At 35.9% G+C, this 19,289-nt stretch overlaps 1 protein-coding gene across 9 annotated transcripts in view; it reads right to left on the reverse strand.

Moving 5' to 3' along the window:
• LOC149555652 (phosphopantothenate--cysteine ligase 2-like) overlaps positions 1 to 19,289 on the reverse strand; it is a 76,901-nt gene that overhangs the window by 14,092 nt on the left and 43,520 nt on the right. For 4 of the 9 annotated variants that reach the window (XM_089829779.1, XM_089829776.1, XM_089829777.1 and 1 more), the window contains one exon: positions 5,747 to 5,860. The exons of the other annotated variants lie outside the window; for them this stretch is intronic. In XM_089829779.1, coding sequence (XP_089685905.1) covers positions 5,747 to 5,860 — 114 coding nt within the window. The remainder of the gene's footprint in view (positions 1 to 5,746; positions 5,861 to 19,289) is intronic. 9 annotated transcript variants of the gene reach the window in all.

A 19,289-nucleotide genomic window follows, 5' to 3' on the forward strand; every position in this document is an offset into this window, starting at 1 on the left:
AAGTCATTACTTTCTCATTATGTACACAGGAGTAGGCCCATCAAAATCATGCAGTCACACAAGTGTATTTCTAGACTCCTTCTGAGAACCAATCTTCTAAGCTCTTGAGTTGCCTTGAAGAAGTGTAGACTCCTGCTTAATGGAAGAATACTCATAATCTCAATCATCAAGGATATTTTCTTCAAGAGCCTCACTTTATCCAGCCTGATCATCAGATGATTGATGAATTCTAATCACAACTTCTTTATCATAAGATTGAGTTTTGCATAATATTTGGTAGCATGTGTAAATTACCAACCTTCTTTTCCTGTAAGAACATCTTCAAACATACAGGAAAAGATCAAGGCAAAAACTCTTATAGTATGTATAGAAATACAAATAGGAGAGAGACTACAATGTGTAGATAAATGTAAAAGATAAGAATATTTATCTGCGCATGAAGGTTCAGAAATCGTCTTCTTAGATTATTAGCGAATGGAACATCTCCCCTCTAAAGATGGTTCGAGTGGGAATGGAACATTGACTATTATTCCCCCCACAATGTAAAATTTCCAGTCATTCTTATATTGTTGAACAATTTTTTATCAACCATCATTCTTAAAAGATCTCAGAACCTTAGTCTATCTCTTGTAGTCAAAGAATAACACCCTCTAGACAATACTTGAGCCCCTTTGAGCGACAGAGCTTTAAGTTGAAATTGGGCCAGCCATCCTAAAGATTTGAAGGTAGAGAGTCTTCCTTGACAATTTCAGCTTTGACTAGACATCATTTCCCAATGCGGGTTTCCTCCTTTTCTGAGTTGACTGGATTGTATCAACTGGACCTAGTTATCAATGTAACAAGCAAGAACTCCCATCACCTTGATATCAATGTATCTCACAAAAATTGAAGATGCATCAACTTCCCTATATAGGTTAATACATCTTGCCAAGTTCTTTGTGATTATAATCATATTTTGACACTCTTACAGATAAAGAAGAAGAAGCCGTAGTCTACATATTCCATGCTAGTTAACTCAACCTTGTGCAAGCCTTTCTTGGAATGCTTTCCCCAAGGAAGTTGAAAGCCCCATGGCCAGTAGGATGAATAGACCTTGACATGAAACTTGGCCTTTTCAGTTAGTCTACACAGCAACAGATAAGCCCATCGTAAGAATAATCGTGCCTAATAACAAGCAATAACAAGAGTGTTTGATCTACATTGATAACCTAATGATATTAATAATTATCAAAGGTGCTGCTAACATCTTATGCTTTCTCCGAACTTCTATAATCTACAACTTATCAAGCCCAATGGCCAATGGACAATGAATTATGCTTAGCCCGATAATATAAGAGTATGCCATCAAATATTCATTTCTTCATGTCGTACCCAATAATCCAAATATTGAAATATTTAATATATGCCAAACCTTGCCAATATAAAATATTTCATTGAATATGTTATTTCCTTTCCAAGTCTTTCACTCTCCTCCGCCTGTTGTATTCTATACTACAGTTGTCTTTATTCACTACTGTTTCCTTCAGAATTTTTCGTTGTGCTCGACTTTGGATATGAATGAATCCATGTCTTAAGATGCTTATTTGATAGTTTCCAAACTCTGATGAAACAGTATTCTTCCATTTGTGATGCCTTAGGCACATACCAAAAAATATTACAAAGTTCCAACATCAGAATTGTACAAATAATATAGATGTCAATTCAAGGTAAACAATATTCTCATTCTTTAAGATCTTTTCCATCAATGTATTATGATTAGATATGAGTTATTTGGGCTGTATGTTATTTCATTTTGCCATCAAAGATACAAAGACCAACACAGCGTTGCTGCTAAACTATCTCAGACCATCATCTTTCATATCCTCCTGTCGCTGCTGGAATTCACTACGTCTTTCCAATGACTACGTATTTATTATGATAATGTTTTCCTTAAGAGAGCCTTGTTCTGTGTTAACTTTGAATATTATTCCCATTCCTTATTGTTTAATTTATTTTGTAATTGCTCTGTGACTCCTCTTTGGTGTGTAAGGTAGTTACTGACCTGCTTCCTTGGTATGAATCTTTCTTACATTTGCAGTCTAGCTCAGATACCATGTTAAGTGAAAAAATCTCTGCAAATTTACTGAGTGCTACTGTTTATTTGTGTGTGTTCCAAATGCAGATTTGAAGGATATATAAATATCCATAAAAGAGACATGTCTCTTTGGTAATAAACTAATAAATCATTAATTAGACAATATTATTATATATTTATATATATATATATATATATATATATATATATATATGAGTAGACATAAGAGGGTTTGTCTAATTAATGATTGATCATTAATCATAAAAGAATTGTTTCTACATTAATTCAATACGACTGAAGCTACACATTAACACTAAGTTCCCACCCAATTCAACAAAATAGGAAAGGGGCCACCCATCCACCCCAGCCCTGGGTTAAAACTTCAAATATATTCCAAAATCATTACACCAGAACCCCACCACATCTGCACTGGAGTTGAGGGCCGCCTTATTGTGATAGGGAGATATGAACTGGCATCATATTTTTGCAAGAACCCCTTGGATATTGTTACAGCTCAAACATTGTAACCCTTGGGGTTCAACCTCATGACCATGGTTGGGATTTAAACTAACTTTTCCAATCCACTTACACCTACAGGGTGTTATGTTCATTAACTTATCATTTACATTATATAGCAGCGTTCTTTTAGTGAAGTAAGCCAAAGTGTTGAACTCAATTAACTATTAAAATCACCCATTCATACTACTGTCTTGATTTTGATGCTGGCTAAATCTAAATACCATATACTATTTGTATCTGTGCTTTTTGCTGAGCATTTTTTGATTAATTAGTCATTGCCATCTCTTGTCTTACAATTGCAATTGGAGTATGATTTTCTGGCATAACATCGTATAGTTGAGACAATTTCAATACCATAGGAGAGGCAGAACCAGTAATTCAGCAATTATAATCTTCCCAAGCAAAGCTTTAAAACTAATAATAACTTATGGTGAAAGAGTACTCATAAAGATGTGCAAGGAAGCAAACCACTCTTAACCAAATTTGACATCAATGCTTCAGTGTTGAAATGAATGCACAAGGTATTGGTTTGTGTAGTCTATACATTTTTTGAGTGCCATTCTAATATTTTCCTGATCAAGGGGCTCTGCTGCCATTGCCAATGTCATTTGGAATCCCTATTTATGATGATAAATAAAGTTTGTCATCAAGCTACAGAGATGGCAGTGAGAGGTAGATACACCAGGTCTAAAAGGATTGTCATATTAATGCATTTGATATATTTTTTGACATTAAACTTGTTGGCTGAGAATTAACTCTAGTAGCTGCAAAGGATATTTTTGGAGAACCTTTATCTTGAGTTTGGTGGAGGAAGATGTAATCATTTATGTCATTGCTCTTGATACAATTATAGTTTATTTTTTCAGTTGGAAACTTAGCAAATGCACCAGATCACCTAATGATTGAGAAGATCAGATATGGTCCCAAAAAAGAGATTGATTTTCATATGTGCAAAAATTGCAGATTTCGGCTGTAGAATTTGGAGAGTACTATTATATTTATCATCAATCTAAATAATATGCCTCCTCTTACAATCAAAATGGAGGGCAATTCACTTCCATCTAGTAGCTTACAGACTGTACCATAAAACCAACAAAAAGAATGCACATACATCCTTAACATAAAGCCACCATCTCAAAATAGCCTACTCAAATTTCCACCTGCAGCACCCTGGAACAAACAGCAAGCCTATGTGACTACCCAAAACCTATCACTAACTATCAACTGATAAAAAAACACCAACAAAAAGCAAAATACAAATTCTAGCTTTTCCAGGACCCATTTCTTGAAAAAAATTATTAACATCGTTTCAAGACAAGCAATCAACAAACTTCGCTCCTTTTGTTTCTACATATCGACCTGCTACACTTGACATTGGAGACACTGTTCAATCTAATTCCTTAGGGAAAATCAGTAACGAAAGGCACAAACCACCTTATATGCTTTCCTCAATTATCAACAGATAAAAGGATTGTCATCCTTCAATCCTATCCCCATGGAATGTCATTGATGGGAATTGATCTAAATTCCAACATTAGTAAAGAGATCCATACAGTGGTCCCATTATCTATAGCAATGAGGGAATGAGATCTCTTCTGAGTGTCAAACTTGTTTACTCTCTACTTTCCAGCGCTGCCCGTTTCTTATCATTGTTTCAATCATAAATTGTGAACTGCAAAGAATTGTCCCCAGAATAATCACCGTAAAAGTTCACTTGTAAATCAAAAAATTTGGCCAGTTCATGCTAAGAACTCACCCCTGCGAGGATGAACACAGTAAAATTGCAGTAAATAAGTAGAAAAAATGTGAATTTTTGTCCTTAACATCCCCATTTGCCTTTGCTCAACAGACACAACAATACTGAAGCATTCTAGACTGAATTTCAAAAGTGTTTTAGGTAATTTGAATAATAATTTTCTGGAATTTCAGATTGCATCAGGTTAGTTCATTTCTTTTCCTTCTTTCTCTTCAAGCATATAGATTTGCAAATCATTTCTAATATTTTAAGGATATAAAATTTGCATATTCATTGTATTGAATTGATTCAATTTACATTAAAAAATTTGTTGATAAATATTTAATAGATTTAAGCTAATTTGAAACAATTATTTTCGAATTTTCATTTTTTATAATATTGGGTTTATGTTTTAAGGTTGAGAGATGCTATTTTTGTAAAGTTTGTTAATTCAAACACCTTATTACGTTTAAATTTTACATGATTTTTTCTTTAAAATTCATATCTAAATTGCGATGGTTTTTTCCAAACAATATACTTTTTGTTTTATCAGTAGTGCAGGTTAATATACAATCACAATGCCATCTAGATTTGTGATTCCAAGCCATATCCATTAGCCCCAGAAGAGGTGACACAAGTGATGGTGATCTTCTTGCATCAGTAAATGAAAAGAAATTGGAGAGGGCCAAGACACAAGCAGCGACTGCTCTTAATTTTCCAATAAATTCCAAAGTACATACACTAGGCAATGTGGGCTCTAATTAATTGCACATCCACTCAACTGCAGTTCAATCACAGGGATTTCTTGTGCTTAAACCATGCAAGGAGACCAATCTTCATTGGAAGCTATGGGTAGAATAAGGAAATACACAAAAAACAGGTAAGGCACCTACAAGATTTTGGTATCACAATTTTCCAAGGTTGCACGGGGACTGAGGTACTTGGGTAATTCAGATACAGGTACGGCTATTTTTCAAAATAGGGGGCGGGGGTACTTGGTTAAGTCAATTTTTTAATATAATTAAATATTTTATGGAAGATATGAAAATATAAGTCATGAAAATGAGTTTTCAAATAAGAACAGTGATAAAGTTCGCAGATGTAACGTATTGTTTTCAGTCTCAGATTTACAATAAGTCTGTAATAATAATATATACTAAATGTTTAGATGCATGACAGAAAAGACAAACTTTACAGACGAACAAGATCATAAATCATGTACAATGGCATATTGCAAATGATAAACTTTTGACTCGAACATTGATAAAGCTTATTGTCAATCAATATTGTATCAAAGTTTCAAATATTGGATTAAGCTTGATAAACAAACATCAGAAATCTTAATCAAGGTCCTTAGCTATGATGCTCTCCACTGATTATCCACTGAGTACCTGATACTTGGATATGTGTACCAATACCTAGTATATCTCCAAGGGTATGGATATGAGTACCCGTGCAACATACCAATTTTGAAATTTTCCCTTTAGTGTAGCAAGGAAAACATTTGGGAGTAGCCGGTCCTTGTTGACAACCTAAGTCACAAGGTTCAAATTAGAGTTCAAGATTGGCAAGAACAAAATTCTGATGAAATATGGCAAGGGTAAAATTTGTAAAACAGATCAACATTAAATTTGCTTTATATAAACTTATATTTTTTTAAATATAAGTTATATATTTGATAAAATATCAAATTGGTTCAACTATTATTTTCGAAAGAGGAAAGATCTCAAATTTAATTTATTAGGTAGATTATTTTATGGCCATAGAATTGTAAGGACCCTCTCACCCTAGACCTATCTTTGGTGAGAGGTGGGAGCAATTGTGGTAGTAGGTGGGTGGGAAGCAATTGTTGGGTGGAGGGCCCCCAAGTTATGGTGGGTGGACTAATTATTCTGGATAGAATAACTCAACCGAATCTCACAATGCAAAAGGACAAGATTTTTTGAACGAATGTCCTTTACATTGGAAGGGAAGGAATAATAATTCAAAAGGGGAAGGGATGATCCCCTAATAATTAATATTATTTTTTAAAAAAATTAATACAGAGAAATTAATAATTAAACTTTATATTGATGTTTAAGTCATACAAAACTTTTAAATGTATTTTATAAATTTTTATACAGTTAAAAAGAAAAACAAATATTTTAAAAACTAAAGAAAAAGGTTTTCTTTAATAGAATATCAATACAAAACCATAGGAAAAAAACCTTAAAAGACTAAAAACAGTTGATATTTATTTGCCCAAAAGTCACAGACTAAATAGCATCGCACAGTAGTTGCGGCTAGGCGGACTTTCTATGTCGTGCTGGATTTGTAGGGCATTGTTGTTGAAAGCTTGTTCACCCTCTATTTGCCTAGATAACCATCCTCAATTTAGAGTCAGGTTTGTGGATAAAACCATCATGCTTGCTCCTATACTCAGCCAACCATGAGTTTGGCGAGATTGATATTGTGTTTTCTTGAGCTGCACATCAATTTGTAAGGAAAACCAAATGCAAATTTATTCACAAACATGAAATTCAATGGATTTCAAACTATGTTTAGTGTTCACCAAACTCTGTGACTTAGCTGACAATATTCACACAACCCACAACCACTTGCAGTCAAATTTATCACTTTTTATCTTTTAAAATTTCATTTCTATTTTAAAACTTTAAATTTTATTACTCTTTTAACTCTCTAACTCAAAGAAGTGTAATCAAATGAACTCCAAAAAGATAGAGGTTTTAGTGTATGTGCATTAAAATTTGCCACTCCTTTTACACCAACAAAGTGGCTACAAAGAAGGGGACACAAGAAAGTAGGATATTCAGCCAGAGCATATTGATTTGGATGCTTCCACTCCCACCTTTCTACACTTGATGTTGAAGACAGTCCAGCTAGTGCATATGACAGTGCTAGTCCTAGCGCTAGTAGCATTATTTGTGATTCTTCTAATTTCTCAGTACCTACATCATCTAATATAGATTGTGATGATGATATTTTGTAGATCCATATGATATTTGATCAGTGATGGCTGATTGTTGAAGCTTGACATTGTTATTTTTTTATTTTCATATATATTATATATCATGACATTTTGAGTTTGACTAATTGACATAGTTACACCTCCCTAGGGGATGGGGGGCAACAAGATGGGGAACAAGTTTCTGGGCAAGAGGGATAGAGGGGCCTCAATTTGGGGACAGCAGGGGGACGACGGTGGGGGACAGGAGAGGGGTGTGTATATGCTATGTACTATACATGTGATACATAAAATGCTAGTTATGAAAATATGTATAACAATATAGGACATAAAGATGTAAAATACTAATTTACAAAAATTTAAATACTTTTACATTGCATTGAACACTGAACAATAAATATCAAAATTTTAAATACTTGAATGATCACATGGAAGAGTTCTAACTTCTATTATATAAATATTATATAATAGTAGTCATAGATATCAAAAGTATAAGTATCTCATCATAAAGATAGTTACATTGAGCAACATGATATGATATTTAATACGCCCAATAGAATATTTTAAAATGATTTTTTTTTTAAACAAACTTTTTTTTTGGGTTGGATAGGGGACACCTAGCCATCCCTTGGAGGGGTAAGGGGACTTATTCCCGTCTCCCCATCTCCTCAGGGAATGTCGGGATGTCCCCTCGTCTCTACAAGAACGACGACTAATTGGCGGCGAAGACACCAAAACGGTGTCCTCCCATCCCTAGTGTGTCCTCGTCTCCGAGATGTTGGAATTTTTTTTGTTGGGGGGGGACGCGTCCCTGTGTCACATTGCTAATTGACATAGTAATACTTTTCATTTTAGGGTAATTTTATTTATTGTACAATATATGATGTTGTGTGGTATTTTGAACTTAATTGTTGCTGCAAATATGTGTTGCCCCACTTTTGTTTTCCAGTCTATCAGCAAAAGTGAGTTGTGTATGTGTTATAGATGAAGTGAGTCTAGTCCTCATTTTGTTTGAGTTTAGGTCTAGACCCCTAAAGGCTAGGTGATTTTTATCGGATTTCCCCTTTTTCCTTCTCTCTCTTTATAGTCGGGCAAGTGTTTGTTTTTACCATGCAGTTTGGCCAGGTAAGTTAGTACCTAGTCCGATGGAGATCAACCTTACTCATTGCAGATCATATATGTGCTCTATTTATTCGTAGCATATCATCTATCGATAAAACGAGCATTTGCAAAAAATCAGAAATTGTCTTCTCCTCGGTAGGTTTCAAACCATGGAGGCAATTTCCCGCAAAAGATTATTTCGAGACACATATAACTCAAGAAGTCCCCAAAGATGCAAAATTTCAAAGAAATTGATGTTTGAATCCAAGATAAGACTCAGAAACATTATTTAGATTCATTATTACTCCATTATTCAACCTTGGCGGAAAACCGAGAACTGTCTTCTCCTCAGCAGGTTTGCAACCCATGAAGACAATTCTCCGCAAAGCAGTTTGAAGTGGAAAACAAGAGGTTGAATGTCTCTCAAACGGGCCCTCACGCCTTAACTAAGCATTCCCAACTACTAAGAAATGCAATTGTCAAAGATTCGACCTAGAAAGAAGCATTGATGGAAAAACGGAAATTGTCTTCTCCTCAACGGGTTTCCAACCCATGGAGACAGTTTTCTGATTATTCAAGAAAGATTGAGCTAACAGGCGAATTTGTTCCCCGCATTGGATTTGGAGCTTGTCAGAATTATATTAGAGTGAATAGAACCATTATAGAAAGAGGATATTGCCAGAATCTCATGCGGTGGATTTTTATCAATGGAGTACTCCAATGGCAACTTTCCCAAACTTAATGGAAAACAGAAAAGTAAGTAATGGGCTTATAGAAAGTTACCGTTGAGCTCAACGGAACAGTGAAAAGACCCCTAGATGTCTATTGATCTTTTGCATTTACTATCCAATGGGCATTTCCTTAAATTTCATCCATGTGGTGCGAATTCTAAAGAGTAACGGATGAATCGACTCTCATATTAAGATGCACAAGCAGTTGAATGAGATACTTCTGTTCTTTGCTTCCTCATTCTATCAATACGCATAGCCTTTGAGAAGACTGTAACTGTTGCATTTGTTGTCTCATTCAATCTTTCAATTCAAAATATTTTTCACAAACTCATGGCAATCAAGTTTGTGGGTTTCAATGGTTTGACTGGGATTAAATCCCAATTGCAGAATTTCACGGACACATCCCTCCGCTTCTATGACATGGAAGATTTCCAAAGGAGAGTGAAATCTAAATGAGTTCACCCCATTACTGAAAAACTCCGAGGATGCAGTTTAGTCGAGGCTGCTGGTTTTCCGATTGCAGTCCAAGCCTCGGAACTTATTTATGAATGCATTCGTCACTACAACCTAAAAACCCGATAAATTGTTCTACCTGATGATATGGTATTAATTTCAATTGATAGGCAAATAGTGGTAAACTATCTGCGTGTGCCTGAGCGAGAAGAGTTCTCTGACTTGACTGTTGGTGGGGCCGCCTCAAAATTTGCAACAATGAAAATGATCTAGAGGAAGGAGATCATGAGAACTGGTTCCAAAAGCTGCAGAGTGATAAGAGCAAAGTTCCTAAAACTTTGTTTGTAACCAACCTTAAGCCAAAAATAACTGACATTTTGGTCCTCTTGCATAGGTTGAGAGGTGAGGTAGAAGCTTTAAATTTCATTGAGCAATACTTCTTTTTAGTTCAAGTTATATGCTTGAACACCCAGTACATTGATTGGGCGCAAGAGGTAAGTGAGACTCTGTTCAATGCTCTCCAAGCGACCAAGTTCTACAATACATTCTATATGTCTTCTTTCTTGATTTACATGCTGGCTTCACTGCAATTATGGCCAAGCCTTTCGAGATTAGAGGATTTCCCTGATGGTGTTAAGACTTACAAGTTTTACCCATGTCTTCAATTACAAAATAGTTATACAGATTTTGTCAAAGTTAATGATGCGTTTACCATGAGGATTTGCGGGGAACTACAGGGATGCCTGAAAAGGAGATTCATCCCAGAAGCCATGGTCGCCATCAGTCAATTTGGATGTTACTTTATTCAATTCTCATCATTTTCTTATTTGTGTCTTGCAGCATTTGATGGATTTCCCTTGAAGCTACCAAGGTATCCAAGTGACATGATTGTGATGATCGAGATGATATGGAAAGCCTTGCAAGTGAACATACTAAGCGAAAGCCTGAAGAAGAAAGGCTACAAATTCCCCATGAAAGTTGGAGCCTTCAGCTGTGATACCCAATCTGATGCCAAGAACATGATGAAGGTGTTCGAAAGGAAATATAAGTTGGACATGTATGAAGTCTTGAGGCCTATGTTCGACCCGAATGGGTATGCCAGAGATGTTCTACAGATTGGGAGCGTGATAAAACACATCACTACCATTGAGGATTACTAGGCCGATTGCAAAGATGAGCTCAAGAGTTGTGATCGAGCCTTTCCAAGGTTGATAGTCGACCAAGTAAAAATGTATAAGGTAAACATTGATGTAAATGGAATTGAAGACGATGGTCAAAATATGTATAGCAATACTTATTTGACCAAGTTGAGGAACACTCCCATAAGTTTGAAACCTTATGAAGAAGCTGTGGAGGATCTAGATATGATGATGGCCAAAATCTACAAGAGAACTAGGAAGTGGGTCGAGTGGACCACGGCACAACAAAGTAGGAGCAAAGGCATGCCCACCCAGTCCTCCCCAAGTGTGCCTGCACCTTCATCTTCTCAAAGTGGTACTTCAGGCACAATCTTACCTCTCACTCAAGGACCCGCTCAACTAGCCAGAGGAGGTGATCAACCTCCTACTAACAAGAGCATACCACTTGATAAAACTTGTTAGGACAGTTTAGTGACTGTAATTGGAACAAAAACAAAGTCTGAGAAGAAGGCAGAAGACTTGAAGAATACTGCAGACATGGTAGCTCTCTCACCCCGTAGCAGTCCAATTCCATCCATAAGTGCCACATTACTCCTTCCAAGTAGCCCCCAAGTACAAGTGGAAGATCTTGGAGATGGAGGGAGTAGTGAAAGCGAATCTACAGAGTCAAATGAAGCAACAAAAGAAGCATCTGGAGCAGAGAAAGCATCCGAAGTAGGGAGAGTGCCTAAAGTTACAAAACTCATTTCTCCGGCTCCAAAGAATCCTTTCTCTTCAATTTCAAAGACATTAACTCCTGTTAAGAGGAAAATGTTCAGTGTGGATACATTAGGAACAACATCTAAGGTAATTGGCACAAAATCATGGCTCGAAGATACCTTAGACAAAAAGAGGAAAAGGAAAGAAGAGGGTGTCCCAAACAAAGAGAATTTATCTCTAGCTATCCATTCTAAGTCAGCATTGAGTAAAGTCAAGAAGCAAAAGACTATCGATTCTCGACCAAGACCCTGATATAGGACACTTAACTATGGAGATTGCTAAGCCCACCAAGGATGGAAGAATTGAAGACCTGACTACAGAGGATTTCGCATTACAGTTTGTAGACCTCAGAGAAGTTAGACACGACAACAAAGTGGGCTTCCAGGCACAATCTTAAAGCACCTTCATCTTCTCAAAGTGGTACTTCAGGCACAATCTTACCTCTCACTCAAGGACCCGCTCAACCAGCCAGAGGAGGTGATCAACCTCCTAACAAGAGCATACCACTTGATAAAACTTGTTAGGACGGTTCAATGCCTGTGATTGGAACAGAAACAGAGTCTAACAAGAAGGCGAAAGACTTGAAGAATACTGCAGTCATGGTAGCTCTCTCACCCCGCAGTAGTTCAATTCCATCCATAAGCGCCGCATTACTCCTTCCAAGTAGCCCCCAAGTACAAGTGGTTGATCTTGGAGATGGAGGGAGTAGTGAAAGCGAATCTACAGAGTCAGATGAAGTAGCGAAAGAAGCATCTGGAGCAAAGAAAGCATCTGAAGTAGGTAGAGTGCCTGAAATTACAAAACTCATTTCTCTGGCTCCAAAGAATCCTTTCTCTTCAGTTTCAAAGACATTAACTCCTGTTAAGAGGAAAATGTTCAGTGTGGATACATTAGGAACAACATCTAAGGTAATTGGCACAAAATCATGGCTCAAAGATACCTTAGACAAAGAGGAAAAGGAAAGAAGAGGGAGTCCCAAACAAAGAGACTTTATCTCTAGGTATCCGTTCTGGATTAGCATTGAGTAAAGTCAAGAAGCAAAAGACTCTATCGATTCTCGGCTAAGACCCTAATACAAGACACTTAACTAAGGAGATTGCTAAGCCCACCAAGGATGGAAGAATTGAAGACCTGACTACAAAGGACTTTGCATTGTAGTCTGTAGACCTCGGAGAAGTTAGACACGACTCCAAAGTGGACCTGTGGAAATCAACAAATGAAGTGATAGGAAAACTCGAAAGTCTCAAATTGGCAAAAGTTAGAATTAAGGCAGAGATTCACGAGCTTAATTGCTTCATCAGGCAACTAGTTACCGCACTGGTACATATTTCAAGAGTGTCAACCACCAACAACCCTACAGCCACAAATATTCAAGCTATCATCTCCCAGCTACAAGAAGATAAGTACTACGAGCAGATTGCTAGGGATTGGAGTGTAAAATTCAAGTCTGAAGAACCTGCAGTTGTAGAATTACTAGGAAACGCAGTGCTAAGGCTTGAAATGGAAAAAGATAACATCTTGGCTAACTGGACTACCCTATCAATGGAAAAGGCCAAGAGTGAGGAGTGCATCTCATTATTGAAGATGGCCATCCAAATGAAAGGTAAGGAAGCAGTTGAGGCAAAGATTCTGCCAAAGAGAGATGAGGCCTTATTTGAATGGCTACCGAGTATGCAATTCAAGGCTGAAATGATTTTAGTAGAAGGACTAAAAGAAATAGAGAGCAAAGTTAGGGAAGAACAGGACAAAAATTATAAATTGCTAAAAGGACTATCCCAGACCAGTGGACAAGGAAAGGGGATAGTACGAGTTGATGTCATGCAAAAGAATTTCTCTAGTTATCCGGATAATCTAACAGAGAAATCTACTAATCATCAAGATAGAGTGTCAAATCTCCAGCGGCTCAGCGGATGCATACATGTGGCAATGGAGGAATCACAAGAACAACTAAGTGCTATCAAAGATCTGGCCCGAGAACACTCCAAATGGCTCCTGAGATACACCAACGTCCTTGTTCATCAACACGAAGATCTTATTCCGATCATTGTCACCGCCAAGTCCTATAAGGTGAAGTTGGAAAAGGGGAAGAAGGCAAAGTGGCGTCTCTCCCGCCCTTCTGTATTTTGATGAACAATTGTAATTGATAATTGGCTCCTTGCCATTTGTCATTTTTGAGGAGATGAACTGGTTGAGTTCCTTCTAATAATGGTCATCTCGGAATCCTATATGTACCTAATTGAAAGATTAATGAAAGGTTGGCTAAATTTTGGTGTGAAATACTTCATATTGCAGAGACAAGTTGAATCTGTTTTATATCAATTATTTACTGTTCCATTGTTTGTGATAGTTTAAGATATCTTTTTCAGTTGAATTGAGTTAAGGAATAAACAGAGCTTTGTTCCCCTGTTCAATGCAGCAAACTGAGGATAACAATAGTGTTATTGAAGGTTAAAAGGGATTTTGTCTTGCATAATTCTTTAAGTTAGTCCCTTACATGTTAGAGTCAAAAGCATTTTGTTAAATAGATAAATCATAGATGGAATTCATTACTGTATCCTCAAATTCTGCGGGTTCGTAAGATGTATGAGTCCACAGATTTGATTAGTATTAACACCTAAATCCTTGCCTGAGTTAGTTCCTGTTTAGACCTAACTTGGTTTACCTCTTTTGTTCTTGGGTCAAGAACAAACGCTCTATAGGATTAGGAATAAACAGATTCACTGCAAATCATAACCATAAGGGAGCTGTACCTATAAAATTCAGAGGGAAATCAGTCATTTAATTATAATTTCCCGACTGTTGTAATCAGTCATTGTTCAGAAGTTTTGGGTATTCAAAGGGTTAATAAAAGCGAACAATCTGTTTACCAACAATATGTATATAACTTTTCTTTTTTTTATATTTTGTATGGATGAGCTCAACTCCCAATATTTTAACCAACAAGGACAAACCAGAACACAAACTACTACTAGGACTGGTGACTTAGATGTAGATCTACAAACGGTTGTAGAGTGTGATGCCCTAATTGGTCCAATAACTAGAGTATTGACCTACACCTATGATACATGGTTGATTTGATTTAATTTCAAAACAGTTTCAGCTTGTTCTAACAACTAAAAATATATCACTTTCAACGATGAGCGTGGAGAGGGAGCTTCAAATTTGTTCCTTGGTTGTGTAGATTACAGATGTTGAAAGAAGTAGATCTTTGGGTCTTTGTGGAAACCATGTTAATGACCTCAACTACTACTTAGTGTTGATCGACGCTAGCTAAGGAAAAGCATATCATATTGGATTATATAAAGGGTCATTTGTTTCCTCATTTACTAATAAGAAATCAGCAAAAGAAATATTTGATGCCTTGACCAATCTTTATCAGACTGTGAAGTTTCTTGAAAGATGTCACTAAAGAACAAACTCGTTGCCATGTACATGAGTAATAGAAACTCAAAATTCACCTACTTGATGATCAACTTGTCACAATTGAGATTATGGATGCCTTGGCCAATCTTTATCATAGTGTTAAGTCTCTTGAGAGATGTCACTAAAGAACAAACTCATTGTCATGTACATGAGTAATACAAACTCAAAATTTGCCTACCTGAAGATCAACTTGTCACAATTGGGATTAAGGTGGAGGAAGATATGTTGATACCCATAGCTTCAAACAGATTCTCTCCACTCAAGGAATTGATTGTTCTGGTGTTTGTGCTCATAAGAAACTTACCACTCTTGAAAAGCCTTCATATGATTTCATCCAAGAGAAAACCAAAGGAGAGACTATTTCAACAAAAGAAAAAGAGAGTAAAACATAGCCCTCATATCTAAAATAGTGAGATGTGGCAAGAAAGGAGACCTAATAAGTGTTACAAGACTCCAATTCCTTGGACCAGGGGAAGATGAGCAATGTCAAGTGTTTCAAGTGACCTAAGATAGGTCACCATACATCTCAATGGCTTGAGGAAAAAAACCAAGCAGCAACAGCAGGAGTTAGCATCTAGGCTTGAGACTGCTTTCTCCATGATTTCATGTCCAAAAACAATTTTCTTATGTTTGACGTTATTAAGCTAGATAGTATCATGACATCTTTGAATGTTCCTGGTTTGATAATGACTCTTCTTCCATTTTCTTGCGTAATTGATCTACAGTGTACTGCTGATTTAGATGGTCAGCGACTGATCATAAGAGAATAAAGCCCTAAATCTGGTCAAGTCTTGGCCAGAGGAATTCCAATTGATGACCTTTACAAAACACTTGTTTCCTGCAATGAGCAAGATTATGGACAAGAACCATAAGAAATTTATTGTAAAAGGATTATTTGAAAAAGAGTGAGTTTATTTTGTTGAGACTTTTGCTTCAGCTAAACAGGTTGCATACATGTTGACAAAGCCCCAATCAAGGGAAGTTTGAATTACAGAAAAAGAAGTTGGAGTTAATGAAAAACATCTTCCTCGTGAAGAAGGAGAGTTGGCATTTTTACAGATCACTCAGATAGTGTCCTAGTAGCATAGCAATTAGGATCTAAGTTGCCGAATCGGGAACGGGTATGGGAACGAGGATACAAAATGCCAGTATGATGGAAATTTTTGGGGGGATTGGGTATGTTTCGGCAAAATTAAGTTAAGGCAAAATATAACAAATAAAGTGTGATTATTGTTTTTCCAAGTTGGACACCAACCTTGTATGTGAAAGTAAAATTAATTGAAGCTAATTGGGGCGTTGGGTTCAAAGCAAAAGCAATTTTATAAAGAGCCTCATTTCTTATTGGCATATTACGGATGATTATTTTCAGAATTCTCGCATCTTGCAGCTCACGTCATGTATATTCTCTGAGAACAAAAAAACCTTCAAAAATAGCAAATTGGACTAAGGCCCAGTTCACCATTGAGGATAATCTATAAAGAGATCCCATTTGCACTTCATTGGATCACTTTACAGGTTGATTTTGACTAATGAGAACATTCAGAGACATGGTACGTTGGGTTTCCGGTGAGTACGATTACGGGAATTCATAAATTCACTCATTCATTGGGTGACCTTAGCGTTGTTAGAAGATGGTGTTTTTTCTGCATATTCTTGCTGAGGGCATAGGGTTTGGTGATTGAATAAAATCAAACTTAGTTGTCTTTACTGGGTGCCAGCTGGGCATCACCTTGGCAAAGTTTCAGTAAGGGTTTTAAATACAGATCAGAATCCATCTTGCAGGATCAGATCTGAAAAATTCCATGTTTTTAAATTTGCAAATTCTTCCTCAAATTAATCGACTCAGCTGGATCAGCTATTGGGTTTCTGGATCTAGGGCATATTTGGCATTTGCAATAAGCAAAATTGGTATATTTCCATATTCAGAACTCTATATCAGATTGGACACTATTTTCATTGTAAACTCTTTTGGTTTCATAAATAAAATTGTCAAAAGGAGGAGTGCTGATTTCCAGGGATGCAATATGGTGATTCAAAAATTACATTGAAACTGTATGATGCTGTTATAATTATATTAGATCACAGAATTCTACATCAAGTTCACTAAATATTTGCCAATTTGGTTCAAAAGCATTATGCTATTGCATATACTTTGTAGTTAATACTCTTACTATCATTAGCATCAAAAACAAAAACAAAAATATTTTGCAAACAAACACAAACCAAAAAATTGGATCGGATTTGGTTGGAATTTTTCATTCATACAAAAATAAAATAATATTATAATATATATAGGCAGCTCTAAAAATAGAATTAAGTTTAGAATGTCATATACCAATACATATGCTAAACAAAACCAATCACTACAATTTCAGATTTTGAAGCATAACATTCTAATTTAAATTCAGGTTCTAATATCAAAAAGATCAATCCAGAATCTCATGATCGATTGGTTCAGAGTTTGCTAATCAGCAGTTGAGGTCCTAAGAATATAAAAAAGATCATCACTAAACATTTAGGCATCTCAAAACAAAAATCCTGCATGCAACCACAGAAGATTCATCTCAGAATCTCATTGGTACATTTCATACCTGGAATCACCCAAAAAATCCTACGCTTCAGCAACTTAGGGATTTATTGTACCCCAACTTTAGTGATTGTAAATCTGAGTATTTTTAGTTTTGTAACTGTTGTTCTTCAATTTTTAATATTTTTGGATTTTCCAATTTTCCAATTTTAGACCAGTCTTAGGTATTGCTACTTATTCTGGGAAGACAACAGTTATTTGTAGTTTCTTGCTTTTTCTGGGCACACAACACACTTATATTTTAGTTTTCTACTTTATTGAGGGCAGACATTGACATGTCTTTAGTTTTCTTTAAGATAAAGACATTAAAATAAGACATCAGTCTTTATATTTTGATCTACAAGTTGTACCCTATTCATGACCTTGTGAGTTCATTACTTCGTCTAAGAACATAAGGCATCCAAACTCGGAATAATAAACAATTCAGTTAGCAAGTGCTTTTTTCAGTTCAGTTCTTTTACCGGTTTTTTGTACTGTCATAGAAATTTGTCTATTCAGGTTATAGCACTGAATGGGAGATTTGATTAAAGTATATCCATTCCAATTAGTGCAGGTCTGTACGGATATCATTCATAAAGTGACTAAGAGATTGAATTATAAAGTTATGTGCAAAATTAAGGGAAATAAAACAAATAAAGTGCAGTTATTTTTTTATTTTCCAAGTAAAGAACACCACCTTTCACTGGGAAAATAAAATTAATTAAAGGTAATTGAAGCGATGGGTACCAAAGTGAGGAATTTCATAAAAAAAATCATTTCTTTTATTGGCATATTATTTCTAGAATTCTTGCATCTTGCAGCTCATGCCAGGTATTTTCTGAGGACAAGAACCTTTTGACTTTTGACAATAGGGAATTGGACAAAGACCCAATTTACCATTGAGAGAATCTATACAAGGTTTCCATCTGCACTTCATTAGTTGATTTTTATAGATGAGATCAATCAAAGACATAGTGTGCCAAGGGTTCATGGCGAAGAGGATTACAGGAATTCATAAATTCATTCATTGATTGGGTGACCCAAATGTCGTTAGAAGATTGTGTCTTTTTCTGCATGCTCTTGTTTAGCATGCAGTGTTTGGTAATTGAATAAAATCAGATTTGTTTGTCTTTTCTTGGTGCCACAATTTGAACAGGTTTGGCATTGCCTTGGTAAAGTTTCAATAATGTTTTTGAAAACAGATCAGAATCTATCTTGCAGGCTCAGATCTAAGGTTTCGATATCTGTTAACTTACAAATTCTTTCTCAAATAAATCCACCCAACTGAAGCAGGTAATGCATCTCTGCAGCTAAAGCATATTTGGCATTTGTAATAAGAGAACTGGTATATTTCCATATTCATTATTCTATATCAGATTGGACACTAGTTTCAATGTAATCTCTTTTGGTTTCATTAATAAAATTGTCCAAAGGAGAAGTATTGATTTCTTGAGATGCAATTCTTGCAAAATGGTGTTTCGAATCTTAAATTGAAACTGTATGTTGCTGTTAGTATTACATCGGATCTCAGAATTACACATCAACTTCTCTAAATATTTGCCAATTGGATTCAAAAGCATTCTTTTATTGCATATAATTTGTGGCTAATCCTTTTACTATCATTAGCATCAAAAACCCAAACCAAAAAAATTGCAAACAAACACAAACCCCAAGCTGCATCCATAAACAAATCAAAATCAAAATTAGATCAGATTTGGTTCAAATCTTTCATTCATACAAAAATTAAAATAATATATACAAAATATGTATGTATTATGTTAGTAGCTCAAAAAATAGAAGTTAGTTTAGAATGTCATAAACCAA

This window comes from Cupressus sempervirens, chromosome 5, assembly GCF_028749045.1.
Source record: "Cupressus sempervirens isolate cs-2001-9-10 chromosome 5, ASM2874904v1, whole genome shotgun sequence".
In the NCBI taxonomy this organism is placed as follows: domain Eukaryota; kingdom Viridiplantae; phylum Streptophyta; class Pinopsida; order Cupressales; family Cupressaceae; genus Cupressus; species Cupressus sempervirens.